Source organism: Globicephala melas, chromosome 6 (genome assembly GCF_963455315.2).
Source record: "Globicephala melas chromosome 6, mGloMel1.2, whole genome shotgun sequence".
NCBI lineage: Eukaryota > Metazoa > Chordata > Mammalia > Artiodactyla > Delphinidae > Globicephala > Globicephala melas.
Genome location: NC_083319.1, coordinates 4,065,733 through 4,081,329, shown reverse-complemented (window position 1 = coordinate 4,081,329; position 15,597 = coordinate 4,065,733). Strand labels below are relative to the sequence as shown.

The 15,597-nt window shown below is 57.9% G+C and overlaps 2 protein-coding genes across 2 annotated transcripts in view; one reads left to right on the top strand and one right to left on the bottom strand.

Annotated features, from left to right (window-relative positions):
• Positions 1-942: 942 nt before the first annotated feature.
• Positions 943-15,597, bottom strand: part of RALGDS (ral guanine nucleotide dissociation stimulator) — a 66,922-nt gene continuing 52,267 nt past the window's right edge. The window contains exon 18 of the mRNA XM_060300237.1: positions 943-2,974. Within this exon, the coding sequence (XP_060156220.1) occupies positions 2,949-2,974 (26 nt within the window). The 3' untranslated portion in view covers positions 943-2,948. The remainder of the gene's footprint in view (positions 2,975-15,597) is intronic.
• CEL (carboxyl ester lipase) lies at positions 5,254-13,617 on the top strand. Its single transcript, XM_030838443.2, has 11 exons — positions 5,254-5,319; positions 7,528-7,678; positions 7,756-7,878; positions 8,060-8,257; positions 8,835-8,965; positions 9,112-9,219; positions 9,324-9,441; positions 10,992-11,178; positions 11,363-11,566; positions 12,758-12,955; positions 13,269-13,617. Exons 1-11 carry the CDS (start codon positions 5,254-5,256, stop codon positions 13,615-13,617), a joined length of 1,833 nt encoding a protein of 610 aa, XP_030694303.1.

Genomic DNA, 15,597 nt, shown 5'->3' with positions numbered 1-15,597 from the left:
GCCTTGGTGTCTCAGTGGGGATGTCAGCCAGAGAGGGGTTTCCTCTTGCCTCTGGGCTTGGGCTCCCTGCTGGACGTCGTTTGTCCCTTCAGTCGTTCATTCAGAGACCTCGTGGTGGGTGATGCCGCGATGGTTGAGAACAGGCCTGATGCCCCTCGGCAGGTGGGCCAGGTGAGAGCAGCCAGAAGTAACTGCAGCCCGGGGGGCCCTACAGCCTCACGTTCATCCCTTCCTGTTCCAAGTGGGTGTGTTCTTCAGAGGCTCACGGGAGACAGACCCTGTCTCAGGGCTGCCTGGTGTGAAGCCAGAGGTTTCCAGGGATTGCAGGGTCCCTGGTGGGGCTGAACCTGCCCTCCCCGGGGAGTACCCACACACACACTGCCTGAGCCAGAGATGAGCCCCATCACGCAGTTCCTCAGCCGGCAGGCTGGGCCACGGAGTGTGACCACAAGTTCCAAAGTCAGACGGAAGCCCCCTCCCACGACAGGTCAGAAACCCCAGTGGCGCACAGTTGGCCTGAAGTGGTCAGTTCTGGGAACCGGCCTTGGAGAGCTGAGCGCCCCGACGTGCCTGTCGCTCCCACTGGGGGTGAGGTGCAGCTGCCTGGGCCTTCCCCCTTCCCTCACCTCTGTACCGCTTTCACTCAGGCCGAGGTCTCTGCTGGTGGATCTTAGCTGCGGCTGGTCCCACTTCTTAACCATGCTGCTAACCTCAAAGCTCAGAGGGAGAAGGTCTGGGTTCTGGCCCCCCTCTCCCGGAAGCCGCCTTGGTCCCTGTGCAGAGCTGAGAGAGGCATGCCGGGGGGCAGGGACACTCCCTCTGCAGCTAAGCCCCACCTTACCCAGAACCTGCCTCCTATGTGCCGAATTGGACGGGCTTCCCAGGTTCTTGAAAAGTATTCAGGGGTTCCCTACTTAGAAACCGAAATACCTACACACACCCCCTTTTAAAAAGCATTTTATTACGGAAAATAGCAAATATACACAGAAGTTCTGAGTATTGTATAATAAGCCCCTATTTATCCATCATATGGCTTTACCAGTTACCATCCCATACTTCAGTGTGTGTCTAACACATCAGGACTTTTTGTTTTCAAAACACAGTGACGCTGTCATCACACTTAACAAATCAACAGCAATTCAGCTTCGAATGCGCCCATCCAGTTGGGAGGCACCGATGCCTGCTGGGTCCCTTTAGTGACATGAGCATTGACTGAGCAGCAGATTCGGGTGCTGTCGCCCTCCTCCGCTGGCCTCGTTTATGGCTCCACAGCAATGACCAGTGATGACCGGGGGATGCTTTTAGCTCTGTGATGATCTGCTTCGATCAGTTGCAGTCCTGCTTTTTGGTGCCCTACTTGTCTCATGTCTGGCCTGAGAGCAGCCCCGGGTTGGGTCCTGTGTCGTTTGACGCACCCTCTGGTCCGCGCCTTCTTGCTTCCAGCCACCGCGATGGCCCAGGCTCCTCCACTGCATTTCCTGTCTTAGATCCAGCCTAGCCGTTGCTCCAGGGTGCCACCTTCCTTGGTGTGGAAATGGTGTTTAGACACCCCAATCTGGGCACCAGGGGGTGCTTGTTGCTCCTGGGTTTTCTTTACCTCTAGGGCTTTGAATTACACAGAGCTAGGAAATGGACACTTTTTTACCCCCCCAAAAATAATAATAATAAGTTACGAGTTCATATAGATATCTCCCAATGAAAATGTAAGATTATAAGGTTTTACTTCTCTGCGCAGCATGTGGGATCTTAGTACCCCGACCAGGGATTGAACCCACACCCCTTGCATTGGAAGTGCAGCGTCTTAACCACTGGACCGCCAGGAAAGTCCCTCTCTGATCTTACTCATTTCTTTTTCCACCTATGCTGAAAATCTTCCACCACTAGCATAATTACTTTTTCTCCTATAACATACATATATTTTCAAAATAGAAAATATTATAATAGATCATATAAATTATCAAATATACAAATTTAAATAACAAGTGATAAATTATATAAAGTAATCTTTGATAAAATAATATGACCAGCAAAGATCATTTAAGATTGTGTTGCACTTGCTTTCTCCTTAGGATAAATGCTGCTATGAACACAGTCACGCCTCCAAGTCACTTGAAGTAACTGTTTTCTCTGTGGCTACAACATCTACTGATATAGTTAGGTTCCCTACAACTTAAAATGGACATTTCTCTGCCTGAAAACAAATTTTAAATGTTCATTTTGAGCACCTTGTAAACAGTAGACCCTGATAATTATTGTGCTATGAACCTCTCAGACATCGTTCCCTGAGCAAAGGTATCAGTGGGGAAGTTAAGAGAGGTAAAGACACGTGTCCAGATCCCACAGCTATCGAGTGGCAGTGTCAGGGTTGGACCTGTGTCTGTCTGATTTACAACGTCTGCAAATGTTAACACAGGTGCATTTGCCCTTACAGAATGTGCTCCAGCCCAGAAAAACATTTTTAAAAAGTATTTGTGCCATTAAATCAATTTCGTCAGTTTTCTACTTTGTCAGTTATACCAATTCAGAACTTTTGATACTTCCAACCTAGACTCTTTGGAAGGTCACAGATGCTCCGAGCATACAGTGATAACCATGGAGTCTTTCTGAAGGAAAATATACTTCCTCACAAATATGTGCATCAAGTTTCAGGGCCATCCAGGCTCCCATGGCCTGTCCTTAAACTTCCTAACAGGTCCATGGACCAGGATTCAAAACTCCCAGTTCAGACATTTGGATTAAGTTTTCTCCACCAAATTACCATAAGGTAACAACCACACTGCTCCAAGTTTTGTCTGATTTTCCCAGTTTTCTTTTGTGAGAACCAAGGAGTCAGAAGATTGCCTGAGAGAGGAAAGAGCTACAGCCGAGGCCATGCACAGCAAATCCCACACAATCCACAGCAGGGGGACCGAGGTGGCCCAGGCACGCAGGCCAGCCCCTCTTCCAGGTTAGAGTCCCAGGGCTCTTGGGAGATCTGTCAAAGAAAAACCAGACTACACTCCGGTAAAAATGATTAAACACACACACACACACACACACACACACACACACACACACACACACACACACACAGCTGGACAGTTGTTAAAGCAGTAAGAAGACTTTTTTTTTTGGCCGCGCCGCATGGCTTGTGGGGTCTTAGTTCCCTAACCAAGGATGGAAGCCAGGCCCCCTGCAGTGGAAGCGTGGAGTCTTAACTACTGGACCGCCAGGTAATCCCCCAAAACAGATTTTATTCAGGATTATTGCAATAGGGAAAGAGAGACTTCCATATAGATCTGAGCTCAAGTCCAAATACAGCCTGGGCAAGTGGGGTTTCCTAGCCAAACAAAGGGTGAGAGAGAGTCTGTGGATGGAAACTTACTAAGAGGAAACACCAGGGCTTCCCTGGTGGCGCAGTGGTTGAGAGTCCACCTGCCGATGCAGGGGACACGGGTTCGTGCCCCGGTCCGGGAGGATCCCACGTGCCGCGGAGCGGCTGGGCCCATGAGCCGTGGCCGCTGAGCCTGCGCGTCCGGAGCCTGTGCTCCGCAATGGGAGAGGCCACAACAGTGAGAGGTCCGCGTACCGCAAAAAAAAAAAAAAAAAAAAAAAGAGGAAACACCAGGGGAGAGGGGGCTTCCGGAGAGACTGACCTAACAGGATTCTTGCTGAAGACAGACCAGGGCGGTCAGCGATCATCGGTGAGGGGGACGGCAGAGGATGGGGACCCCAATCAGAGATCAAGGCGGGGCAGATATGGAGGGTGGGGCATTCCGGTTAAAGCAATTTAGCGAGAGTCTTGCTAAAACTGGACGATGCAGAGTTGAAGAAGAGGTCGGGGAGCCTGAGTAGTTTGGTCAAGGAGAGGCTCTCTGTCAGACCTCAGCCAGTGGCCAAAGCTTTCAGCTGAGAGGTTGGTCTCTAACACAGGGTCAAGCAATGAACACAGTGGACAGACCCAGCCAGGAAGCCGGGGCGGATTTTTTTACTGGACAGACAGTGTTAGATTCTCCCAGGCACTTCTGGGCATGCTCGTCCTGTGTCTATCGATCACCTACTCTGTGCAGGACCACGTGAGGCCCTCGCTATTAAATGAAGAGGCAGCCACCCCCATTAGTGAGCTGCAGGCCCCCTTCCCTCTCCTGCCCCCTTCCTTTCCTCCTCGGCTACTATAAATAACACTGCACGGAACGTCCTGGCATGTTCCCCTCCCCCCTATTTGGAATTAGCTCCTCTAGAACAGATTCTTAGAACTGCAGGAGCAGGGCAAAGGTGTGAGTCGACAAGTGCCTTTCCTTGTCACTGGCAGCACCCCTCAACACCTTTGCACCCCGGCCCCACACTCGCCAGCCCAGCCTGCATGGCCTCTTCTTCCCAGTGTCCTGACTCCCTCCCACCTGCAGCCGCCCACCCCTCCCCACCTTTCTCCAGCCTCTCTCCATTCACTCTGCGTCACAAAAAATCTGGGCACAGGAAATGGTAGGCGGACAGGCAGACAGACAGATGGACAGCTGTGTATTTGCAGGTTCCCTGTGGCCAGAAAGCCCGGCCCTTCCTTTTCCCCGGGAAGCCCTCAAGGCTGGGCTGGATCTCTCGTCCTGCCCTCCCAGGACTGTGCTGCTGACAGCGAGAAGCCCCCACACTTGGAGGGCGGGACCACCTCATGATGCTCAGGTCCCCACCCCACCTCGAACCGCACAGCCAGCCGCTGCCCAGTAGCCCGTGGCCCTTTCTATCCCAGAAATCACGCACCCAGTCGCCTATCAGCGCCCACTGCTGAGCTGCAGGCACGGCAGGGGGACGCAGCATGCCCATTTCCCCAGGAGCGAAAGCAAGCCCTTGTCGAGGCGCCAGAATGCAGCGCACTTAGCACCCAGCCAAGCCCCAGCCCTCCCCACACCCCCTGCACCCGTGCCATCTGCCTCTGTTCCCAGGTAGGCAGTAACCTGCACAGGTGCACTGTGGGGACCAGGTCACAGGGCAGCAGCTGACCCTGGGAAAGATGGACTGTCCCCACGTGTGTGTGTGTGTGTGTGTGTGTGTTTGCGTATATATGCGTGTTTGCACGTGACCTTGGCCCAGCCCGACCCCGGCTGGAAACAGCAGGTGCCTCCTGACCCCAGCTACACCACCTGGCGTTCGGCCAGCCTGGAGGAAAGGGTAACGGTAGGAGGCGGGGGAAAGGGTCCCCCTCAGGCAGCTCTGGGCTGGCTCCAGGCCCATAAATACCGCAGGCCCAGAGCGAGGGCCACAGAGAGGCAGCCACACACCATGGGGCGCTGGGAGCCGGTGGTCTTGGGCCTCGCCTGCTGGCTGGCTGTAGCGAGTGCGGCGAAGGTAGGCGAGAGCCCAGCAGAGGGGTCGGGCCAGGGGACGGGGTCCCTCTCTCCTCCGCTGAGCCAGACATGGAAACTGGGGACAGGGCCCAGCCGAGGGAAGACAGGCAGAGTCACTGGCAGAAAGAGCCAGACTGAGAAAGAGAACCCGACATCAGCCTTTCCCGGGCGCTTACTCTGCACGTCGTGTTTCGCCCTTCGCAGGATGACTCAGGCTGCCACATAAAATACTGGGTGCCCAATTCAACGTGAATTTCACATAAACCACGAGTCATTTTTGGTGTATGTCCCACCCAATATTTGGGACATACACTAAAAAAATCATTATTTATCTGAAATTCAAGTGTAACTGGGCAGCCTGAACTTTTATTTGCTGAGTCGGCAACCTGACCCACAATACCCCTCTGGCTCCTTCCCCCCTCTAGAGATGTCAACGTTGTCCCTCTTTTCCGGAAGGGGAGACAGGGGCCCAGAGCAGACAAGGGGTTTGCCCAACATCACACAGCCACAGGGGCTGAGCAGGAGCCTGGAACCTGGGCTAGTCCAACCCTGGAGTCTGGCTTGAAGTGTAACCTCCATCTCCCGGTCCCCCACCCGCCTGCTTGCTACAGCTCCCCTCCCCAGTGAGAGTCAGGAGGCCCAGCCAACCCTCCTGGGGCGGCCATACCGTCTGAGCTCCCTCACTGCCCTCCTGCAGCGTGAGGGACACAGGGCGGGGAAACACTTCCAGGGCGGAGCGAACAGCCACTCGCAGAGCGCACCATGCGGGTCCCGCCACCCTTCAAGCTGCTCTCTCAGGCCCTGCTCTTTCCACCCTCTGCCGTCCCGAGGTTCGAACCCCTGCTGCCTCGTTCTGGGCGCCGTCTGCCCCCGAGAGAAGGTCGCTCTCCTTCAGGGGGAGATCTTTTCTAGGTGCTGAGGGGGCCCTGGTTCCCTCCATGTTGCTCCAGAGCCAGCGACGCCCCTCCCCACCGGCCTCGATGGATGGCCAGGGTCCCCATGCCCTGCCCCTCCCCGGGGCCCTCAGGCTGATCTCAGTCACACAGAGCCACTTCTGAGCTGCTCCCCGCCAGGCGCTGACCTGGCCCGTGCCCTCTCCCAGCAGCCAGGGAGGCTGATCAGGAAAAATGCCTCGAGGCCGGGGGTGTGTGAGGCTCCTCCGGGACAGGAAGCGGGGAGAGAGAGAGACAGGGGCCAGCCTGGGCTTGCCGCCTGGGCCCAACTCCCAGGCACCCGGCAGGTGTTGCTTCCAGCCCCTTCCTCTCCAGTTCCAGCCCGCCTGACCCCCACCCAGCAAGGCAGGGGGCCCCTCTCAGCATAGACTTCAGAGGGCAGCTGGGATCCCGCCAGGCCTGGGACGTGGGGCTGCCCTGCCCCTGCCCACCTGGAACCGAGCGCAGCTGAGAGCCAGGAAGCATGGACCTGTGCTCACCCTGGGCCACGGGGTGAAGCGCTGGGAGGGGAGAAGGGCCGGCTCTGAGTTCAGACAGTTTCCCAGCGGTGACTTCAAACAGGAAAGCCTCAGTGTTCCCTCCAGGAACAATGGGTAGCTGGGCACCAGCCCCCGGGATGCTGGTGAGGACTGGACACATTGGTCCGCGGGGGGCCGGCTCCGCACAAGGGCTGGATATGCAGCAGCGGTGCCGGCGGCCTTGGGGGGCAGGGTTCTTTCCCGGCTTGGAGCACAGGGGCTGTGAGGACTTGAGGGGACACCGTTGGGGGAGATGAGCGGAGGAGAAAGACGGGCCCACCGCTCAGGGAGCGCACGGCTGGGCGTGAAACATTCAGTGTCCGCGGTGCACCTGTCACTGCTGGCAGCTGGACAAGCAAACGGGCCACGAGGGAGATACTGTCGTCACCCATCTTACAGGAGGGGAAACTGAGGCTCAAGGGCACAGGCGGCCACAGCAAGAATCCAAACCTCCACCCCACCTGTCCCGGCCTTCTTGGAAGGCTTTCCTGAGGACACACTGCTTGAACCAGGCTCCTCTGAGATTCAGGGAGCAGGACACCCAGGGGGCGCGTGGGGAGTGAGTCCCCTCCTCAAGCAATGGTGGCAGGTGGCAGGGGCCTCGGTCTCAGGTGCAGATGGGCCCCTCCTTGAAGCTGTCTCTGGGGAGCCTCTGGGCACCCGGGGCCTGCGGGTGGGCTCCCTACCCCCAGGGGCTGACCAGCCCAAGCCCCCCTGATCTCCCGCCTCCCATCCCAGCTGGGTGCCGTGTACACGGAGGGCGGCTTCGTGGAAGGAGTCAACAAGAAGCTGGGCCTCTTTGGCAACTATGTCGACATCTTCAAGGGCATCCCCTATGCCGCCGCCCCCAAGCCCCTGGAGAACCCACAGCGACACCCCGGCTGGCAAGGTGGGAGTGGGTGAGGGTGGGGCAGGCCCTGTGGCTGGTGGGCCCGTCCTCACCCCAACCCCTCCGGCCGTCCCCAGGAACCCTGAAGGCCAAGGACTTCAAGAAGCGATGCCTGCAGGCCACCATCACCCAGGACAGCACCTACGGGAAAGAGGACTGCCTCTACCTCAACATCTGGGTCCCCCAGGGCAGGAAGGAAGGTCTGCTCTCCCCACACACCCTCCAGCTCCCCTCGCCCTGCAGGAAGCCCCCAAGTAGCCAGAGGCCCGGTCCCTGCCCCTGGGTTGTGTCTGGGGGCTTCAGAGCTGAACTTCCCTGACATCAGCACAGAGCGGGGAGGGGGCTCATCTGGGATCCCCGGGCCTGCTCCCCCCCCCTCAGTCTCCCGGAACCTGCCCGTCATGGTCTGGATCTACGGAGGTGGCTTCCTCATGGGGTCCAGCCAAGGGGCCAACTTTCTCAGCAACTACCTGTACGACGGGGAGGAGATCGCCACTCGGGGCAACGTCATCGTGGTCAGTTTCAACTACCGCGTCGGCCCCCTGGGCTTCCTCAGCACGGGAGACTCCAACCTGCCAGGTCCGCCGGGCACCGGGGCACTGGGTGTGGGAGTGAGCGTGCCCAGCCCCTAAGCTCTGAGCCCAGCGGGGACGCCCCTCAGCAACCCTTGCTCTGAAACAACTCCCGACATCCCCCTAGAAAGGCCCAGAATCCTATCTGCAGAGTGAGGGAGCTGGAGCTGGACCGTGAGACACAGCTGTAACCAAAGAGAAGAGGTTGCCAGCCAGACCCAGAGAGCGCCGCGGGGAGGGGCAGGGAGGCAAGTGAAAGAGACAGGGGCTGGGACACCGAGGCAGTGACTCGGGACGCGGAAGCCCCAGGACAGACGAGAGGGAGTGTGGCCCAGCGGGAGACAGCTGAGCGGCCCTGGCCCTCCGCGCCCCTTCCCGAGCCTGGGACCCGCTCCCACAGCTCCCAGCCCGCCAGCCTCCTGGGGACGCTGCAGGACGTAACATCCTGGGGCTCCAGAGGGTCTCCGCACAGTCAGGGACGTGCTCATCCCACCCACACGGACAGCGCACCTTGTGTGGGCCAGGCCCCTAGCACCCCGGTCTGGGCCGAGGGTCCCCGCTGAAGGCCCTTGCCCTGTCCCCAGGTAACTATGGCCTTCGGGACCAGCACATGGCCATCGCTTGGGTGAAGAGGAACATTGCAGCCTTTGGGGGAGACCCTGACAACATCACCATCTTTGGGGAATCAGCCGGAGGGGCCAGCGTCTCTCTGCAGGTCTGGGGACCCCTAAGGTGTGGGAGGGGGTGATGCAGATAGGGAGTAGGGGGGGTGGAGCTGACGTGTGGGGTGTCCTTGGCCGAGCCCTGGAGACGGGGGTCGGGGGCGGGCGAGGTTGGTGACAGGACCTCTGTGTATTGCAGACCCTCTCTCCCTACAACAAGGGCCTCATCAAGAGAGCCATCAGCCAGAGTGGTGTGGCACTGTGCCCCTGGGCCATCCAGAAGAACCCCCTCTTCTGGGCCAAAAAGGTAAAAGGAGGAGCTGTGGGGGGGGGAGGAGCCTTCCTCCTTTCCACTCTCTGTCCTGGACCCCGTGTTCTCTGCCCTGAGCACCGCCTCTCCCCAACCCCTAGATCGCAGAGAAGGTGGGCTGTCCCTTGAACGATACTGGCAGGATGGCCCGGTGTCTGAAGGTCACTGACCCCCGTGCCCTGACATTGGCCTATAAGCTGCCCCTGGCAGGCATGGAGTGTGAGTAGGGGCTGCTGGGCGGGGGACACGGGGGCTCCACATTGGGCGCCAGGTCTGATCCTGGCTCTGTCGCCAGCTCGCTGGCGTCCCCAGGCAGCCTGCTGCCACCACTGCCCTTGCAGGCCTCAGTGGCCTCGGCCGTAAGGGGAGGAGGGGCCGTTCTTTCCTCTTGTCTTCGGTGGGTCACGACCCCTTCGAGAAGCTGAAGAATGTTTGGTCTCCATTCCCCCAACAACGCACACATGTGCAGTCATCTGTACACAATTTTTGGCAGACTCGTGGACCCCAGACCAAGAGCCTCTATACTAGACGAACATTCATTCTTTCCTCCACTCATTCGTTCAACAACATTTCCTGAACACCCGCTGTAGCATTTGGCCCTTCCAGCTCTGCTACTCTGTACCCCAGGAAGGTCAGGGCGACCCCAGCAGCAAAATCCTATGAGTGTCAGTCTCATCAGCCCAGTAGGTGAGAATTCTCTCTTGCTCCTTCTTCTAAGGCAAAGCATGATGGGACCCCATCGTTTGTATTTTACCTAATGTGAATTAAACCATAAGTGCTAGGCAAAATGAAACCAAAGCAAACATGGCCCCAAATGCAAACCAACTTCATGTCTGAGGGTTCCGCATCTGGGGAGTCAACCAACTGAAGATGGAAAACGTTAAAAAAAAAATTCCAGGAAGTTCCCAAAAGCAAAACTTGAGTTTGCCTCCCGCTGGCAACTATTCACATAACGTGTGCATGGCATTTACAACTATTTACATAGCATTTGCATTGTATTAAGTATTATAAGTAATCTAGAAATGATTTAAAGTACGCAGGTAAACGTGGGTAGGTTATATGCAAACACTGCACCATTTTATATAAGAGACTTGAGCACCTGGATTTTGGTGTCCTGGTAGCAATACCCATGGATTTGCAGAAATGCGACTCTATTTCCTTTTGAGCTGCACTGGAGGGAAAACGGGCCAGGCCTAATGAAGGCAGGACAACCCTCTGCCCTAAGCCAGCCATACGGTCCTTTCCGGGCCAGTTCAGGGGTCTCGCGCCATTTCCGGCTAACACACTGGAACCCAGCACGGAGAGGGGGCACTCTTTCTCCATCGGTCCCCTCAATGATTTCGAGGTCTTCCTCCCCCCTGATTTAGGCCCAGCAAGAAAAGAGGGACAGGAAAGGGACATCAGCTGCAGCGAGAGGACAGTCTTGGTCCCTGGACCAGTGGTTCTCAACCTGGGCGATTTTGTGCCCGGGGAACACGTGGCAGTCTGGAGACACTTTTGGTGGTCGCAGCTGGGGAGAGGGTGTTACCTGGTGTCCAGTGGGTCAAGGCCAGGAAGGCTGCTGAACACCCTGCACTGTGCAGGGCGGCCCCTACGACAGAACGATCGGGCCCGAATGTCAGTCGCGAGGAGCCCTGGTCTCCATCAAAGGAGGCAGATCTCCACCGCGGCCTCAGGATGGAGTCAGCTCCTGTCCCGGAGGTTGAGGGGCAGGGCAGGTGGGTACCGGAAGGTGTGAAAACCTGCTGCTCTCCCCCGCTCCCCCCCAGACCCCCTGCTAAACTACCTGGGCTTCCTCCCTGTCGTCGACGGAGACTTCCTCCCCAGTGACCCCATCAACCTGTACGCCAACGCTGCGGACATTGACTACATAGCAGGCACCAACGACATGGACGCCCACGTCTTCGCCAGCGTGGAGATGCCGGCCATCAACAAGGACAAACGGGCCATCACAGAGTAAGGGGGGTGGTGGCACAGGGACGGTGCCCCGGGGCAGCTGGGGGAGGCATCGACAGAATGAGGAAGGGAGCACCGTGGCAGGGATGGGGGGGGGTCGCCCGTGGCCTTCTGTGGCATAGGGGTGCAGATATCCTCCTGTGGGCATGGGGTGGAGGATCCAGTGTCAGCCTGGACTCTGCAGGGAGGACTTCTACAAGCTGGTCAGCGGGTTCACCATCACCAAGGGGCCCAGGGGTGCCAACGCCACCTTTGACTTCTACACCAAGCCCTGGGCCCAAGACTCGTCCCAGGAGAACAAGAAGAAGACCGTGGTGCACTTGGAGACCGACATCCTCTTCCTGATGCCCAAGGAGACTGCCGTGGCCCAGCACAAGACCAACGCCAAGTGAGGAGGGGGGCGCGGGGCTGGCCCACCTGGGATCACGCACCTTGCCAGCGAGGTCTGGCAGGTGGGTGGCTCCCAGGTGTCCGAGAGGCCTGGGAAGGGCATGCTCAGTCCCCGCCTGTGCCTGCACCATCTACCAGGCCTGACGGGGCTTGAGAGGACCCCTCTTCCCCTGCCAGCCTTGAGGGCTTTACAAAACCCTCCTGTGAGCCTCTGCCCAGTGCAGCCCTGCACGCTCTCCCACACCCCATAGCTCTCCCCATCGGAAAGTCCTTGAGTCTGCCTTCCATCCCTCATGCTGTGTAGAAGGAGGGCAACACTGAATGATGTTCTCTGCTGTGGGTTTCGAATTTGCCAACTTTCAAAATAAGCCTGTGGCCACATTAAAAACCTCCACATAATAATAGCCGGTGAAAATAAAAAAACAAGTTAGGAATGCTTAAAAAGCAGAAAGATAAAATTACACCTAGAAGTCTGGGATGAAAGCTTTGCAATAAATTTAGCTCTGAGGTTCCTATCAGTCAAAGCAAAAAGGGAGACATCTGAGGGCATATACTACCTTGTCCAATCAAATCAAGAACACAAATTCACTTGCAGAGAAAAAGAATCTGTTTTTTTTTTTTTTTGGCTGTGCCGTGCAGCACGCGGGATCTTAGTTCCCTGACCAGGGACTGAACCCGTGCTCCCTGCAGTGGAAGCGTGGAGTCTTAACCACTGGATCGCCACGGAAGTCACAAAAACAATCTTTCTTGATACTGAATTATGAAAGGAAGACGCCTCCCTATGTTTGGTGGAGGCGAAGAATAAATACAATTGAAATTGTAGAACCCATGAAGTCATACATTTGGCCACAGCTTTCCTTCCCCCAGATGTAATGATCCAGATCCTTCCTGAGCCTTTTTTAAAAAAATACTTTAGATTTATTTATCTATCTATTTATTTATTTTGTCCATACCACGTGGCTTGCGGGATCTTAGTCCCCCGATCAGGGATTGAACCCGAGCCCTCGGCAGTGTAAGCGCTGCGTCGTAAGCACTGCACCACCAGGGAATTCCCCTTCTGAGTCTTGTGGGAATTCCCCAGACCCCTCCCTGCTCCCCCCATGGCCTTCCCCTGGGGCCCCATCTCCCGGGGCGGGCGGCCCCAGGTGAACACCCTGCCAACGTGGGTGGTCTCCACTGCCCTCCTCAGGAGCGCCAAGACCTACAGCTACCTATTCTCCCAACCGTCTCGGATGCCCACCTACCCCCGCTGGATGGGGGCTGATCATGCAGACGACCTCCAGTACGTCTTCGGGAAGCCCTTTGCCACCCCGCTGGGCTACCGGCCCCAAGACAGGACCGTCTCCAAGGCCATGATCGCCTACTGGACCAACTTTGCCAGAACTGGGTAAGGCAGTGGTGAGGGTGGCCTCCTGCCACCTTGCCCTGCAGGGCTGGGGTCCAGTCCCTGTTCCCTCACTTACACTTAACCTCCCTGAGCCTCGGTACCCCCGTCTGTGTAAGGCTCAGAGCTCCTGGCTGGGCCTCAGGATGCGCACGTGCCCAGCCAGTGCCCAGGAGACAGGGAAGTGCTTACGGGGCAAAGGGTGGAGAACTGCCCAGGAGAGCCGGGGCAGAGCCGGGCCAGGGACCTGGGTCTCCAGCCTGCCGTGAGCCCCTGGGCCCCAGCCAGCTACCCAGCCTTTTTTCTCACTCTGCAGGGACCCTAACATGGGCCACTCGCCTGTGCCCACGCACTGGGATCCCTACACCCTGGAAAGTGGCAACTACCTGGAAATCAACAAGAAGATGGATGGCAGCTCCATGAAGCAGCACCTAAGGGCCGATTACCTGCAGTACTGGACCGTGACCTACCAGGCACTGCCCACGGTGACCGGCGAGGGGGCCACCCCCGCGCCCACCGCGGGCCACTCTGAGGCCACCCCCGCGCCCACCGTGGGCGACTCTGAGGCCACCCCCGCGCCCACCGCGGGCGACTCTGAGGCCACCCCCGCGCCCACCGCGGGCGACTCTGAGGTGGCTCAGATGCCCATAGTCATGGGCTTCTAATGTCCTTGGCCTCCAGAGGCCACAGGGTGTGACCCCATGGCCCACCTTCCCTCCCAAGCTCTTCCTAAATAAAGCTTCATCCCTCTCTGTCTGGCATCTCTTTTTGCTCCCAAGACCCAGCTGGAGGAAGGGGGGCCCTCAGCTCTCATAACAGCACCAGGAGCCCGGCCCAAGCATTTCACCCTGATCTGTCAGCCCTCAAGCTCCAGGAAGCCGACAGGACCATCCTCATTTTGGAGAGGAGGAAACAGGTTCAAAGAAGTGAAGCGTCAGGGCCAGGACTGGGGTTCTGGCGTGGATCCCTCCACACAAGGCTGCTGGCTCCGAGGGGCGGGGCTCTGCAGGCGGTGGCCGCCTCTGGACCAGTGGAGCCCAGCCACGGCCAGGTCCTGTGGGGTGCGGGGAGGGGCCTCTGTGTTCTAACTACAGTCTGCCTCCAGCGGGATGCGAGTCAGTGAGAGGGTAAAGCATTGCACTGGAAGGATCAGAAGCAAAGGGTGCAAGAGAACTGGGCGTTGGGCAGTGCCCGATGTCTCTGGCAGAGTCGGCGGGGGGGAGGCAGAGGTCAGAGTCGGGGTCATCTCCACCTCTGGGAGTCTAGCCCAGGCACATGCCCAAGGTCATCAGAGCAAGATTCAAACCCAGAGACTCCACAGCCAGTGCTTGCAACAATGTTGGGGCTTCCTCTCCCCGCTCCCCTCCATTCTTCAGTCACTGTGGGGTGGGGGTGAGGGATCAGAGATTCCGGAGTCCTGAGCAGCTCAGCCTGGGGGTGGGGGGTGGGGGCAGTGGGTGCAGTAGCACCGGGGGTCAGCCGGCCACCCTCCCTCTCCAGCAACAGATGGAAGGCTGAGCCCGGGCAGCGAGTCCTGCAGCCCCACGCAGCAGAGCTGAACAGGGGGCAAACCTGGCCCCCCGAGGAGCAGGGGTCACCCCAGGCTGGCCTGTGACCACCTTGGCGGCTCTGGGCTTCCCGGCCTGGTCGGGTGTAAAAGACGGAAGGAGACAGCCCCTCGCTGCGGTGTGGGCTCTCCCGGTCACTAGCCCTGCTCTCGGCCGATGGAGCCCAAGGATGCAATGTATCCCTGCTCTGCACGCACGTGACTTCTGTAAGTGTTTCTACCTGCTGGGTCTGCTCTCAGGAGCCTCCTCTGGGCCTGGACAGTGCTGCAACGCGGTACTTCTCTCCCTTGCTGGGGGAGAGAACAGTTGTGCCCATCATTCAGGAAATCACGTCCCTGGATGGCTGGGCCGGGCCACATCACAATGGCCGGCATCCAGGTGTGTGCTCAGTCCCTAGGCTGCACGGGCCTCCCTGGCAGGGGCGAGCCCTGCTGTGTGTCTGGGTGACGCCCGCAGCCGTCGGGACAACTTGGGGAGACGCCTCGTAATTCGTCTGGCTCTTGCCTTTCCAGGCTTTATCCAGGGGATGAAGCTGAAAATATCAAGGTGCGGGCCAGAGGCCTGTCCAGAGTCCTGGAGGCTCCCTGATGGGCCAAGTGGTAACCCTTTAACTCCTCTCATGATGAAGCCCCGGGGGAATGCACAGGTGAGCTCAGGTCAGAGTCTGTTTACCACCCTGACGAGACGTGGTGCTTCAGTATGTCGTTGGCAAGGCTGTGCCCAAGCGTGTCTGTGGGTTGGCAGTCTTGGGGGCATCCCCCCTCCCCGCCCCCATGCCTCATCTTTCAACCTTCCCCGCGGGAAAGGTTCAAACAACCCCCCGCCCCGTGACATAACCACAACACAGACTTGGACAAAAAAACGCAGCCATTCTGGGGGACTCTGCAAGCTCTAAGGGCTCCGGCCCAGCTAGCCTTTAGGACATAGTACCAACACAACTGCCTTTGTAAACTGGTGATTGTGTAAGACGGTGGACCTCAGAACCACACGGCCTCTGACTTTATCTTGGCTAGAGAGGGACAATGCAGGGGTCCTTCACTGGCAGGAATCAGTCTCCTTACCCTGGCAAACCAGCAC